The sequence below is a fragment of the Lethenteron reissneri genome, chromosome 3, assembly GCF_015708825.2.
Source record: "Lethenteron reissneri isolate LAM-NWPU_2019-01 chromosome 3, ASM1570882v1, whole genome shotgun sequence".
Lineage (NCBI taxonomy): Eukaryota > Metazoa > Chordata > Hyperoartia > Petromyzontiformes > Petromyzontidae > Lethenteron > Lethenteron reissneri.
In genome coordinates this window covers 10,040,832-10,056,333 of record NC_083781.1, presented here as the reverse complement: position 1 = coordinate 10,056,333, position 15,502 = coordinate 10,040,832, and the positions used below count along the sequence as shown (strand labels likewise).

The 15,502-nt window shown below is 49.5% G+C and overlaps 1 protein-coding gene across 4 annotated transcripts in view; it reads right to left on the bottom strand.

Annotated features, from left to right (window-relative positions):
* Positions 1-15,502, bottom strand: part of TRRAP (transformation/transcription domain associated protein) — a 137,482-nt gene that overhangs the window by 46,772 nt on the left and 75,208 nt on the right. For all 4 annotated transcript variants that reach the window (XM_061557410.1, XM_061557420.1, XM_061557429.1 and 1 more), the window contains 3 exons: positions 11,639-11,739; positions 8,453-8,654; positions 2,649-2,813 (listed from right to left, as the gene is read on the bottom strand). In XM_061557410.1, the coding sequence (XP_061413394.1) occupies positions 2,649-2,813; positions 8,453-8,654; positions 11,639-11,739 (468 nt within the window). The remainder of the gene's footprint in view (positions 1-2,648; positions 2,814-8,452; positions 8,655-11,638; positions 11,740-15,502) is intronic.

Below are 15,502 nucleotides of genomic sequence, written 5' to 3'. Positions count from 1 at the left end.
TTTTAATACCCCGTAAATGTTGTGAGATGATCCTCATTGTATCTTTTCTCATCAGATGTGGTACAAGATCGATTTAGAAAGAAATGTATGCTGGCTCCAGATCAGTTGCCATTAAATGAACAATTAAAGCTGATGATTAAACTGGCAAAGCCATTTGTGATCTACATGGGCCTCGGGCATTTCAATCAAAACTCCAAATATCCAAAGACACACACAGCTGGCAACACAACACAGCGGCACTAGTCACAAACAGAACGAAAGAGATACCTGCAACAGTAAAAACGTCACGATTAATCCACTGCTGGATGAAAATGTCTCTAAGCGGTCTCCATCCCTCAAAAGATCTTGCGAACCGGATAACGATGAAACCACGCCAGCATAGCTGTGTAGCGCAGGACTACGGAAAGTAACCTTCCTTCATTTTAGGTTGCATACCAAGAGAGGAAGCTTGTAAGATTTATTTAATTGTCTCGTTAAATCTCGCTAAGTGCAACGTCCCAAAGAACCGGTGATGTGTGCATCACATCCAATAACAGCTTAATTGATAATTGGGTTTTTACCCTTTTATCTGGCAACAAAACTGACACCTTTTTTTTACAAGGAGTCATGTTTGCATAGACCACAATACCTGCAGTCATAATGCAAACAAAAAACATAACTCTGATAATGTATGCACTGTCCTTGAAGTTTATTGGTCCTCACCCGAGACAGCTTTCCTTAAGAGGCTAGTCTCACATGGGTTGTACCAGATGACGCCAAAAGAGTTATGTTTTTTATTTGCATTATGACTGCCGGTATTGTGGTCTATGCAAACATGACTCCTTGTAAAAAAAAGTGTCAGTTTTGTTTCCAGATAAAAGGGTAAAAAACCAACTATCATATTTTTTACTGGCAAATGAGGTACCAATGGTGTAAACAGCTTAATTGTTAATGCCCATAATCATGGTCTGCAAATAATTCCCCCCCCCACCAAACCTCTCTCTCCACCAAACCTCTACGCCCACCAGACACGGCAAAGACGGTTCACATCAATTCCCAGCCGCTATCCCCAACCAAATTAATTTTGGCACGCTTACGCTTTCTCCAACCTTGTACACGTAACTGGGGCGATTAAAAAGCGGGAGGGGATACATTACTTTCGGTAACTCATACGGCGGCGGGGGGGGGGGGGAATTGCGCTCGTATCGCTGGTGAGGAAAATGTAAAAAATAAATATTGGAATTCGCAACGGCTTTTAAACGTTTGGCAGAGTACGAACTGGCCAGAACTGGCGATCCGAGGGCTATACCACAGATACTGCCGCCGTAGGGTAGAGCACACCACGTGCACATCACAAATGCATCACGTGTAAGCAATGCATCCAACACCACTATATATACACACACACTATGTATACACTGTATAAAGATTCCTGTATAGACTTTAACAGACTGTTGGGGCAAGTGCTGTTAGCGAGCACAAAGCCCTACACGTGGGGGTAGGTGTAAAACACCACGCCTAGCCACCTTTGTCTCCCCAGTGCCGATTTAGTTTTACACATCGCACCAGGTATTCGTTTAAGATTGAGCTGACTGAGAGGAGTGCCCGGGGCCGGGTTCAGACACAGACACTCATCACCGTTACTGGTCACGAGCAGGGAATCGGGTCACGGGGTTCAGAGCACAACGCACTAACCTCTAAGTCATAGCTGCCCACAATATAGATGCACAAAAGCTCACACCTATTACATGAAAAAAAAATAATTTAAGAAATATAATTAGTGCAAGGAGAAACTGTATTGGGACCAGAAAAGTACATTCTTGAGAGTTGTAACGGAGCGCTGTCGAATCGTCAACAACTCCTTTATTCACCACAGGATCTTGGCTTTGTTATTTACAGACATAAAATCCCACCTCCAAAACCACCACTAGCCCGTTCCATTAGCTGTTTTGCCAACCGCTGGAATTCTTGGCAAGAGAACACATTACACAGATCCTCTTCGACTGAAGGCAATAGTGCTTATTTAACGAGCACCTATCAAGGCCGGCAACAGAACGTCACAAGAAGAAGTGGCGTTGCCTCAACCATGCACGACCGCCTTTGTCTCCATAGCGCTGCCATTTTTACGCGATGCACCAGGTTACTCAATTCCGTCCGAGTCGAACCGAGGAGAGATTCAGCAGAAGTGTGGATAGTATGTGCTATGAATGTGCATTGCTGCGGAAGGGACTAGAAGAAAAATAATTAAGGCAGCACGGCGGCACAGTGGTAACGTTCTTGCCTCACAGTGAAAAGGACCTGGGTTCAATTTCCGACTGGGGTGTCAATCTGTATTGAGTTTGTACGTTCTCCCCCTGTTTAGCGTGGAGGGTGGTTTCCTCCGCATTCGCGGGTTTCCTCCCCATAGCTATAAACAAAACCACACAATGGAACCGGTCTTGGACCAAAACATCCCAAAAATGTGAAATACTACCCGCAAAATTATTTAACTGGGATTACACGTGTAGCGACATCGCCCGCCCGCCCGTCGTATCGCGAACAAAAAAAAAACCTGGCGGAACCCTCGCGAAAGAAGAGTCGAGGCTTTCCTGGGCAGACGAGCCAAACGAGAACAACTCCACAAGCAAAACTCTCGCGGACGTTTTCCGTGTCTCCACGCGACCGCTTACCGTGCTGATGAGGTTGAGCAGCAGCTTCCCCTCGCTGCACACCAGGCAGGTGAGGAGCTGTGGGATCCACGCCACCCACTGGATGGGAGGGACGCCGACGCAGTACTTGTCGACCGCCTCCGCCAGCGTGTTCTTCTCGTCGTCGAAGCTCAGCAGCCACAGCACCTGCACCGCCCCCGCCACGTAACACGCCGGGGCCGACGGTCAATGTCCCGGTCGATCAGTACGCTCGCGACAGCCACGCGCACACACGCGCACATCCGTACGCCACCGGCACACTTATGGCTGAGAGGAGAGAATGGGACTGCAGAGGCGGGCAGGCAAGGCTCTGGTTGGCAGAGCCAGAACTGCCGGCACGTGGGGCGACAACAGTCTAACGATGTTACATTTTTATATGTACCCGCGAATTACTCCATTTCGAATTATCCGTTGCAAACATTGCCACCCAGCCTCCACCCCAACCTGAAAAAGTTATGAGAGCCTGCGAGGCTTTCCTGGGATGAATTCGCATAATAATAACAAAAAAATGAACAAGCTTTGTCACAACTGTTATTAGAGGCATAATCGTCGTCAGTTTACATGCGAGTGCAACAATCACCACAAATATAATTGATCGTTTGTGCAACCGTTTTCTCATTTGTTACTGTGACACGGTTGTTTTGGGTTCTCTTTCCACTGGGTGTATTTGCTTCCATTTTATATTTTCTTTGTTGCTGAAACGTGTTTTAATAGTCGCGCTTTTGTAATCTTGTGCGACCCAGGTCACTTTTGAGCTCTTAACCTTGTTGCGACAAAATACACTATAAAAACTTCAATGCTGATAACGACCCAAAACCAGGTTTAATGAACAGGCAACTCATAAATGCCCCCAGGGGCATAGCTCCCGAGTGTGCAGGCACCAGGGCCGACGGGATGGAATTCAGCCCAGGCCTCCGAAGAAGGGTGGGTGGGAACTGGATGTGGAAGGGAAAGGGTGCCCATTTCAATCCCGACACCAGGGCCCATGCCAACCACACTCTGCCACCGCGTGCCAGCAGTGTGATTGGATGAGAAGCTCGCTGGCACGACCTCGACAGTCGTTCTCCGACGTCATTTTCAGCGAGCGTGTTTTGACGCGCGGCGGAATAAGCTGCTTGCTGCAAAGGTCTGAATGGAAATGTCTGTGTCTCAAGGCAACGGGAGCACAGTTGTAATTTAATAGGAAAACGAGCAGATTTTTTTCGTTTACAAAAAGTAGGTACAGTATTCGCCCATGGGAGCCGCTGCAGTGCTGTGACGGTCAGCGCGCTGGGACTTGCAATCCAGGTGGTCGCTGGTTGGAACCCATTACCCGGCGCAACAGCAAGTTGAAAAACGGGGGACAAGTTTCTTAAATGCCCTCCCCTCCACCGCCTCCACACATAGTTAGTCCATCGGCAGGTCATGGGTGGTGGGGTTCAGTGTGGGTACACCCCAACTCTTCCAACACGTCTGGCCAACGTTGAGGAGTGGACCGAAATAGCTTCCCTGTCAGAGGTTTCTCTCGCGGAGGCCCTTTTCCTGAGTGGTCACACGGGCAAGCAATTGCAGAGGTCACACCTTCAACTCTTCGGCCCTCGCAGCACCGCCGGTCCTCGTGTCAACAGCGCCGGCTCGTTAAGGCAAGGGTCTACATTCCTGCTCGCCAACCGCTCGTGCCGGGCTCACCGCAAGCGGCGCTCCGGCCCACCTGATTCATGCGATTACTCCGCCGGTGACAGATTTATAGCGAACGCCGCGTGCACGGCGCGTCAACGGATACCCGAGACGAAAGGTGTGCACTCCGGTGTGTCTCAAAACACCTGTCTGAACGTTTGTTGCGGCTCAGAGTTTACATACAACGACAATCTTTGGAGAGAGTGGTGGGTGGGTGGTTGGCGGGTGAAATGCGCCACGGTGACGAGATGTCAACTACCTGGCCTGGTATAAGGAGGTCATGGGTTCAATCCCAATCCCGACCCTGACACCTGTACATTTGGAGTTTGCATGTTTTCTCGACCCGTTGTCGTGTGGATTTTTCTCCCGGTGCTCCTCTTTTTCCCTCCACATTAAGAATCAATGCACGTTGAGAGTATTTGGCTGCTATAAATTTCCACATGATCAGTCACTCTCGCTGAGCTATCATTTGCGACCAGGTCGCTTCTGAAAAAGACCTACACAGCTTAGCCTGGTAAAATAAAAACCGCTTCATAGTTTTACACTGTTTAATTCGGGTTAGGATCTGCCGGCTGCCTCAATTCTGGGGGGGCTCGTCTGTCTGGCGTCCGGCTCCCCTTCCCCATCGGGCTGAGCATAGCCGACTGACCGCCGGCAGACAATCGAGTCCGAGCGAGACTCCAGGAAACCATGTCGCCATGCTCTCTCATTTACGCTTGTCACTACTAATGCGTTTCTAGCCCTCAGCTGACCTATCATTTGTGGCTGGGTCGCTTCGGTAATAAAAGCGACATAGCTCAGTGGGCCTCGCCTGGAAAAACTAAAATAGTTTAGTTGAATATAGAATGACCAAGGACTAGTTCAGATACATCTCGTGCCACTGACGCTAGCCGTGTAGCCGTGGCCACGAACCGTACTCGGGTCCCCGGGATCGTGGCTCAGCGCGTGTAGCACAGCGCTGTCGACGCAACCACTCCGCTGTTACGCTTCCCGGTCACGGCTAAGATCAGTTTGATAACAGAACTGGTCCTCAGCTTCCACCGACTCCCCCCCCTTCCCTTCAACAATCCGCACTGACCAGCGTAAGCAAAGCACGGTCAAACAACCAACAACGCCGATGTGGTGCCATTAGGAGGCCTTCACCCGGAGAGGGATAGATAACAGCCTGTCCATTAAGGAATGATCGCAGTGATGGGATTCCTATTATTATAACCATAACGATGTTTTCAATGACCTGTGCACATACCATCCACGGCACGCGGAACAAACGAGGGAAATTGGTGACAGTGAGAGCCCTTACTGCGAGAGTGCAGCGACTGGTAAACTCAATGTCAGAGTTCACCAAGTAGCAGAGTGGCAAAGTGGCAAACTCACTACTGAATGGCAGAGTGCATGGACTGCCACTCTTAATACTGAATGGCAGAGAGACCCCAAACTCACTATTGAATGGCAGAGTGCACGGACTGTCACTCTTAATACTAAATGGCAGTGATATAGACCGGCAAACTCACTACTGAATGGCAGAGTGCACGGACTGCCACTCTTAATACTGAATGGCAGTGTTAGAGACCGGCAGACGCACTACTGAATGGCAGAGTGCACGGACTGTCACTCTTAATGCTGAATGGCTGTGTTATAGACCAGCAAACTCACTACTGAATGGCAGAGTGCACGGACTGCCACTCTTAATACTGAATGGCAGTGTTAGAGACCGGCCAACTCACTACTGAATGGTAGAGTGCACAGACTGCCACTCTTAATACTGAATGGCTGTGTTATAGACCGGCAAACTCACTACTGAATAGCAGAGTGCATGGACTGCAGGGGCGAGACAGACCCAGGACCAACATCAAGGGCCGGGCTGAAAGAACCGAGTGCTTTATGGGCTGCAGAGGACAGACAGAGATGGAGAGAGACAACAAAAGCTGTGCCGGCTACAGAATTTGGGGCCCAAAACAGCAGAATGTACAAACATGATGTCCATACATCTGTTGATTAACTGTGAATAACCCAACAAATAATAGATAGCCACTGCAATTGATAAGACTACATTAACCCACCCCCCTCTGGTATTCACACCTGACTGGCTCACTGTGATGACATCGTATTGACCCCGGCCTCTATGTAAGACCGAGACGGGAGGATTTCTCCACAATTCTGGCTGTCGCATGATTGACGCTGGTTGTAATTACAGGTGAAACGTCGTACTCGAATTGTAAATGTTGTGGGTTCACTCTCCAACACACCGGTGTGCTGAACTAGTAACTAACTGGCATGTTTTGTTTACGTGAAAAACCTTACTAATTTGGCCGTGTCGGGTGGTGGCAGTTTTTGACGACACATTATTATTTACGCTATATCACCCTAAAAACCTTTATTATGGATCATTTTGGTCGCGAAAGCCTACGTGTTAAACTGAGAATTGGTAGATCGGGTTGATAACGGCAAGCCGATATCTTTCGGCAAAAAGGCAAAACAAAAATCGCCGCAGTCCCTGCACAACTCACCTCTCACGCCGCCGCAGATTTTGCGCGGCCGAGAGCCGGGTTTGTGTGTCGCATTCCGGGGCACGCAAAAGGGATTAATATTCGCAGCTCGCAAGAGTTGGCAGGTGTCATCCACGGTTTAGCGCTAACTTGCCTCTCCGGTTCACACGGCACCTCGACGCATTCCCCTGGCACTTGTGACACACTCCACTGGCACAGCAGCAGCTGTAAAAGCTTTAGGGTTCTTTAAACACAATCTGGATTTGGCAAAGTCTAGGAACGGCATTTAGCTGTAACAGAAGAACTGTCAAGGTGGGTGGATGCGAGAGTGAAAACAATTATTTATTTTGGGATGCTGCCATGCGATTGCATTTCGAGGCCTGATGTGTATTTTGCCACATTTTATTGGTACGATGACGAACAAATAAATAACAACTCTTTGTCAATCGACTGCTGGATGTAGTGCCTCTCAACCCACACCATCATGGGGGTCCGTGTGACCATACTTCACCAGGCTGGCTTACCCAAGCAGTGAATGTTTGATTGTTTACGACACACGTCTTGGGAATTCCCGCAGCCCGACTGCAAACGCTGCCTGCCCTCGCCTTGCCTCGGCCTCGCTGCACCCAAACATCTCCTTTCATGTTCCGCTATTAACCCAACCCTGTTTGTAGTCGTCCCTCCCCACCTTCACTTAGCACAACGCCCACACCGCATGCCTTCTGACCCTCACCAAACCTCCGATCCCATATCCTCGCTCGTGAAAAGGTGTCCTTGGGTTAGAGATCGCGTACATGTGTCATACACCCTATTTATACTAAATAAACCATTTTATTTTACCAGGTAAGGCCCACTGAGATATATAGCTCTTTTTCAGAAGCGACGTGGTTATCACAAATGATAGCTCAACGAAGTGGCCTATCACGTGGACATTTATAGCAGCAAGTTTATTTTAAATGTGGAGGGAAAACCAGAGGACCCAGAGAAAAATCCACACAACCACAGGGAGAACGTGCAAACTCCCAAAATACAGGCATCAGGATCAAACCCACGACCTCCTGTATACCAGGTGAGGTAGTTAACATCTCGCCACCGTGGCCAATAAGTAAGGTTTGTCACGTCAACAAAACGTACCAATTTTTTTCTATTTCAGCATTTTGTTGATCGTCACAAGTAGCACGCCCAAAGATAAAGATCCTCTTATAGCCTTCATAGACTTTTGGGGCAAGTGCTGTTTGCGAGCACAGCACACGAAGGGGTGGCTGCCCAGGCACCACGGCCGGCCACCTTTATCTCCCTAGTGACGATGTTTACACACTGCACCAGGTACTCCTTTGAGGCCGAGTCGACCTAGAGGTGGCTCAGGAGTAGTTCAGATACTGGTCACTGGTATTGCCCGTGATTGGAAATCGAACTCTGGTCGCCAGGTTCGTAGCACTGCAGATTAACCACTGCACTACCACTCCACCCACCAAGTAACGCACACACACAAGCATGCGCACCAGATCTGTCTCCCCGACAGACCTGGTCTTCACCTGAGGACGGCTGCTTGCGTTGTTATGTTTTATTTTTATTATTTTATTACCTCCCTTCTACGTGACTTTACCGAAAGAACCAAGAAGAAAAAAACAAATCAAAGCTCACCTTGGCCAGGTACTTGCGGGACTTGTGCTCGTTCTGGTGACGGCAGGCGTGCAGGTAGCAGGCGATGGCATAGACGCCCAGGTGGAGCTGGCGCTCCTTGACGAACACGGCCTCCAGGTAGTCGCCCCACATGGCCCACGCCTTCACCAGCACGTCGTGCATCTGCACGGCCGCCGAGAAGGCCTTGTTGGCCTCCTCCGATCTACGGTGGGCCCAGGGGGAAGGTGCAAGAGGCACGGTTAGACGCCGACACGAAGATTACCGCCAGCTCGGCATACTATCGCGGGATGGGGGTGTGGACAGCTGACTGCCCAGTGCTGAACGTTCACACTGCACCGGGTACTCATTTATGGCCGAGTAGACCTAGGAGAGGCCCAGCACCAGTCGCATGCCCACACACAAAAAGACAAAGATCCCCCGTGTAGCCTTAACAGACTGTAGGGGCAAGTGCTGTTAGCGAGCTCCTATGAAGGCCGGAACGGTACACGAGGGGGTGGATGGCCAACACCACGCCCAGGCCGCCTTTGTCTCCCCAGTGGTGATGTTTACACACCGCACCAGGTACTCATTTGAGGCTGAGTCTACCTAGGGGAGGCCCAGCACCGGTTCAGATAATCGTCACTGATGTTGGCCGTGAGAGGGAATCGAACCCGGGTCGCCAGGTTCGTAGCGCAGCACGCTAACCGGCGGCTGTGGGGAGAGATACGTGGTTGGCGTCAGAGGGCAGTACAGCAAATCCATTCAATCTTGTTTGCATGTTCACCACAAGTACTGTGTGGTGAATGCAGTAACTTGATTCCTTGCAAAATATTTCTATTTGGTGTTTGAACATCTTAACACGTCCTGTTTTATTTCCAGAAAGGCTTAAACCTATTCCTATTTTTCATACATTATATCCAGCTTCACCAACCCACACTGACCAGCGTGGTGAAGTATATTGAAAAAAGTGGCGTTTTTTTTCAAACAAAAAAAAACGGCACTTTTTTCAAATTTTCTTGCTGTGGTTTTCACACCTGATGATGATTGCTTGTGCTGCAATCGAAACGTCGTGAGAATTTGATTGTTTAATTTTCATTATTTTATTATTTCCCTTCTAACGTGACTTTACCGAAAGAACCAAGAATATAAGTAGTTGTACTTATGTGTCCGTGCATAATTTGTATTTGGATGATTTACCTTCCAAAAATAATCTGGCATGTCTCGTACCCCCCAAAAAGGGCATCTCGCACACCCAGGGAGTGCGTGCAGCCCAAGTTAAGAACCACTGCTTTAAATGCCAAGTGGAATTAGGGGAGGTCAACAACAGATTTGCATATCGCTCGCAACCGAAGTTCACGCGCAGGCCCGCAAGCCCGTAAACACAAGACGCACAGCGGCAAATATCCCAGGCGGTCGGGACAAGTGCCGTTAACGAGTACCCGTTATTGCCGACATGGTGCCTGGTACTCATTTAGAGCTGGGTTGACACAGAGCAGGCCCAGAACCGGTTGAGATAATTGCAAATGATGTTAGCCATGGCCGGGAATCGGTTTGTAGTGCAGTGCAACTACTGCTGCACCACCAAGTCCCCGCTACCACCAGAATCACTGCTAACCTGGGGTCAATTACAATTATAAATGTGCCACTGGTAATAAATTACAGTCACAATGCAACTGCAATTTCAGCTAACGATACTGCTGTAGATCGAAATAGGTCCGTCAGAAGCAAGGTTCCTTTCATGCCACGTGGCATTTGGTCTGTCAAAAGCACCTAAGAGAGACTCGGGACAGGCTCAGATAATCGCCGCTCCACTCTCGTCACTACCCCATCCCCCATGTTCCCCGAGCCCGACCTCACCCCGAGTCACTGCCCCTACCCCATTGTTCCCTGAACCCTGCCTCACCCATGCCCTTCCGGGCAGCCCAACTGCCTGGCCACCCCTACCTCAATCTACTCTCATCGACGCTTAGCTTAGGAACCCATCGACCCTGTCATTGCGTGCACTCACTTCATACCGTACCATCCACCTTCACGCCCATCCCCTTCTATCAGCCTCATCCACTCTCACGTTCCATCCATTCCTCCATCAACCCCCTGCACCATCGCCTCCTTCCCCTGCTGCCATATCTCATTCCTTTTCCAAACCCGATTGCTAACGGATATACGAGTACCATACCCATCCTTCGAATCGAACTCGGGTCACCGGGTTCATAGCGCAGTAAGCTAACCGCTACACTACTGCTCCTCACACACACGCACTTACACACGCGTACACACCACACGCACACAACTGACAGGAATGTAAGGCGATGCCTACCTTAATATAATCAGAACCAAGCTCGTGGCCAAAAATGAAGCTGCTCGGGCAATAGAATCGTGATCATTTTTTCGACGGGACATCAAAGGACTTTTATAGCAGGTCCAGATGTATTGCTGCAACTGTGGCCACAGCTGTTCCTCGGCTCACGCGTGCAACACAAACACCGGCATCTCTTTGCGTACGATCACAAAAATGTATTGAGAGGAGATACAACTTCTTATGGCCGGCTGGCAAAATAAATAGCGACGGAAATATCTCTCGTACAGCCTTACAAATAGTTGGTGCGTGTGTGGTAATTGAGTGCTTGTTGAGGCTGTCACGCGACACGAGGGGGTGGGGTGTGGCAAGCACCACGCCCTTTGTCTCCCCCAGCATTGACGATGACACAACGCACCAGGTACTCATTTATGGTCGAGCGGACCTAGGGGATGCCGCGTGCAGACACGACTTTGCCATTGATGTTAACCCGACGCCGGATATTTATGGTTCATACAAACAGCGGCATTAACCGGGGCTGCCTGCCAGATTCGAACCGCCGGGCCTGGTCCCCACCGCCCACTGGATGTCACCTGTCTGTAAACATACGACGTGACCGGCTATTGGCCAAACGTCCCAATGCTGCCGACGAATTATAACCCGCGAACTACGCGACTAGGATTGGAAAGGAGCAGCAGCAACATCGACCCCCTGCAGCGAAAACGACTTGGCAGCACCCCCCTGGAAGGGAGTCTTCTTGAGAGTGGGCGAGGCTCTCCGACGGATACAAGCGAAGTAATATTAATAATGAGAAGAGGGCGATTTGCTTTGAGAGGTAACAGACACCACTCCCTCCCTTCTCTTCTTCCTCCGCAGCACGCGGCAGCATTGCCGCGCGCGATTCTACTCACTTGTTGATCTGAGCCAAGAACATCCCCTTGAGCGCGTAGAATTCCGCCGTCATCTCCTTGGTGAAAAACTTGAGGTTCGTTGACTCGATCAATTCCAGTCCCTGGGGGAGTTCGGGCGAAAAACAGGCAGTTAGCGCAATTTGCACCTACCTGGCATGTGTGCGTACGTGTGTGTGTGTGTGTATACATATAAGCGTGCGCATGGCAACGCGCGCGCACACACACATTCGCAAATGCACACACACATTCGCAAATGCACACGCGCAAATACAAAGATGCCCCCCCGTATAGTCTCAACAGACTGTTGGGGCAAGCGCTGTTAGCGAGCACCACCTGTGAAGGCAGGGGGCGGCACGTGAGGAGGTAGTTTGGTCAACACCACGCCTGGCCACGTTTGTCTCCCCTGTGCTAATGTTTTACACAGCGTACCAGGTACTTATTAAATACTGAATAAACCTAGTGGAGGACCAGGGCCAGTTCACATATTAGTCACCGTTGTTGGTTGCGAGCCAGAATTCAATTTTAGTTGCCGGGTTCGTAGAACACTACGCTATCCTCTTTGCCACTCTTTCTCCCACAAACACTCACGATTTATGTATTTTGCACACAAGCACAACTTTGAGAATCTTCCGACGACATCCTATGACTCGCAAGAACAAAACGCAACATTCCCAACGTTATTATTGATGGAAGAATATTCAAACCATTATCATATTGGCATCAATCTTCACGCAAATTGCAAATTTATCGTCAAAGCTGAGATTCGGCAATATGTTCACTTTAAAACTTACGTAAAATATTTCACGCCAATGAGCATGCATAAGTGAGACACGGGTAATTTATTCCAGCACACGGATGCACGCCTGCAAATCCCATTATCCAAACTCATCTGCAGTCTCCGCAATTTAGTTCAGAATGACGGCCACTCGACTGGAAAAGATGAATCTGCATTCAAATGCTATATCCCCAAAACCACAATTTTGAAGAAGAAAATTATTTCAATCTTGCGCAAGTACCTATTCTTACCCTTGTTCAAAAATTAGCCAGTTCCTTCCCAAGGCCGGTTTGAACACAGGATAACGCTTGGGTGGGTGACCACCTGTGCACAAACAGATTGCCATAGGGCTTGCAGGGCTACGTGATTGACAGCAGAGGCCCGTGCAGCAAAATGCATTGTTGTACACTGCACTTCTATTATTCTCCCATCACATCTAACCTCGTCACCTTCACAAATCCGCACGGACCAGCGTGGCAAAGTACGGTCAAACAACCCCCCCACCTCCCCCACCCCCCCCCCGGAACTACCCCCGGCATAGGTGTGGCGGAGGCTCTCATCCAGCAGTGGATTGACCGAAAGGGCCATGCAAATGTACACATGCGCACGAGCTACACTGCGGGAATCTTCTTCTTTTGGCTGATGTAGATGCTGAGCAACCACTACAATTTCACATTCAGGTGTGAAATCCAGACAACTGCTTCAGGAGCAGCGCAGTGTTATCGCTGCGATGTCTCCTTCGCATTTGTGGAACCGGAAATTGTGTCGTTATACGTTGTACGGTCTGTTCTGGATGACCCAAGTTTGCCGCACACTAGAGAGTTTTAATTTTCCATGTGCACATCAGTTATCCCCCGCATCTTCTACTGTCATGGTTTGTGCAGTGGATGCGGTTTAGAGTGGGCCATGAGCTTCGTCGAAGATCAAACCCAGGCATCTTCTGCGTTGAGTCTTTCACAAGGTGTTTTTTTTGCGAGTTCTTTTGAACTCAAAGCGGCTCTCCAAGCTTCATCGGAGTTGAACTCTCATTGCTACCGGTTAATCGCGCAGGTCCAAAAAGGGGCCTGCGCGACTTCAAGCGACGACGGGGGACGCCATCGAGCTCCTGGTGAATGGGAAGCCGACCGTTTTCCTCGATTTGCAGGACTTCCCCAGAGGGCATGCCCAGAGGCGACAAAGCCTTGCCCTTTTTGGGCAGAATTCTGTAGGAGTTCGGCGAGGGCATCGTAGGGTACGAGGAATAGAGAGGGGCACGTGGTCGCCGCTCACAAAGGGGGCGTCTGTGCGCTTTGTCGTCGTGCCACGCGATTTTTTCTGCGAATCACGCTCGCAGCCATCATTACACACTCAGCTGCCAGCAGGTACCACAGGTCGGCGAGTTCCCGGTAAAACAATTTAATTAAAAAACAACAATAACACGACATTGTTTCAGAACTAACCGAAATTAATGAAGGGGGGAGGGGGGGGTGGGGCGAGATATTCGTACACAATGACCTCCCAGCAAGGACAGCAGTGCAAGCCTTGGGAATGTAAATGTTGAATGAATGGCCCTGTAATGCATGGTATTTTTCGAGCTAGGGCTCAATGCCAGACGATTCAGATCTAAACAATGGAAAGGCCTATTATTATTATTATTCGTGCAAAGTGTACGGGTTAACGCATTCTAAAATAACATCCTACGGCGGCGGATATTTTGAAATCACTACAGAAATTGTCGATGTTTCTGTGCAGGCGGAGGGAGAGGTGGCCACGTGTGGTGGTCCGGCGAGCTGCGCCATGGAACCCGGCGACACGACTTTGATTTCCCATCTGGTGTTCTCACGCCAGCGGCGAGCGATGTCCGTTCCTGGGGCCTCCGCTGCCTTCATCAACCCCTTACTGACCGGCGTGGAGAAGTATGGACAAATAAAACGCGGTGACTGAGAGGCACAGGGGAGGCCGCCTTCATTCCCCTGACGGGAGAAAATTAATAACAGGTGTTTCCGTACGATACTACACTCTTTGTAAGTAAAAATTACACTGGTTATTGATGTTCATGTTGACGTTCATAAATTGTATATAATTATAATTGGATTTTTTTTTTGCCGTTGCAAGATCCTTTTTTTTGCACCTTCTTTGAGAAGCATTTTCGCCTGTACGTTAACCGATGTATTTTATCGCTCGTTTTCCTTACACAGGACCATTTGTGTGAGTGTGCTCTGACTGGTTAAAAAAATACATGACACACCGTAATAACGGTTCTCGTGGTGGAGAATTATAAGAACATTAATTAGCAGACGATAACGCCTCCTTCCTTCATAACTCTGTCCCCACACACAAACATGGAATAAATGTGCTATTTTTGTTACACACCCTATCAGCCACATGGCCTTCTGGGAGTGCGTCATTTTCCGTGGCATTTGTAAGTGAACTCTGCACCAGTGTCAACATGTGGTGTCTCATCAGCAGGCGTTTTGAGTACTTGCCTCCTATAAATTTCCACGTGATAAGCCACTTCGTTGAGCTATCACTTGTGGCTAAATGACAGCTCAACCGGCTTGAACCGGTAAAAATTAAATAGTTTCGTTTTGGGTGGGTTTATTAAATAAGGTCACCGACCGGTACTCTCACCTGACCACCTGAGAAGAGGCGATTCAACCGTGTTCTGCTGGGCTGTTGGAACCGCTCGTGAAACGCTACTAACACGCCGCAGGCCATCAGACCTGGCGACACGTCTTCCTCATTGTCATCGGCACTACTGTCGCCAGCATCGTTGCCCGACATCATCACCACCGCCACCCACTTCCTCACCACCATCAGTTACTTCTATCCTGAAGACGAAGATCCCACTGCCACCACAGACAATGACCCCCACCCCCCCGCCCAGGTAGCCATCTAGACTGTTGGGGCAGGTGCTGTTAGCGAGCACCTATACAAAAAAACTGCACAGCTCAACGGCGCACGAGTGGGATGGTGTGGCGAGCGCCACGCCCGGCCGCCCTCATCTCCCCTGTGCTGATATTTTACACGCCGCAATAGGTACTCGTACAAGGCTGAGTCGATGTAAAGGAGGCATAGGGCCGAGTCAGCTATTTGCTCCTGACGTTGGA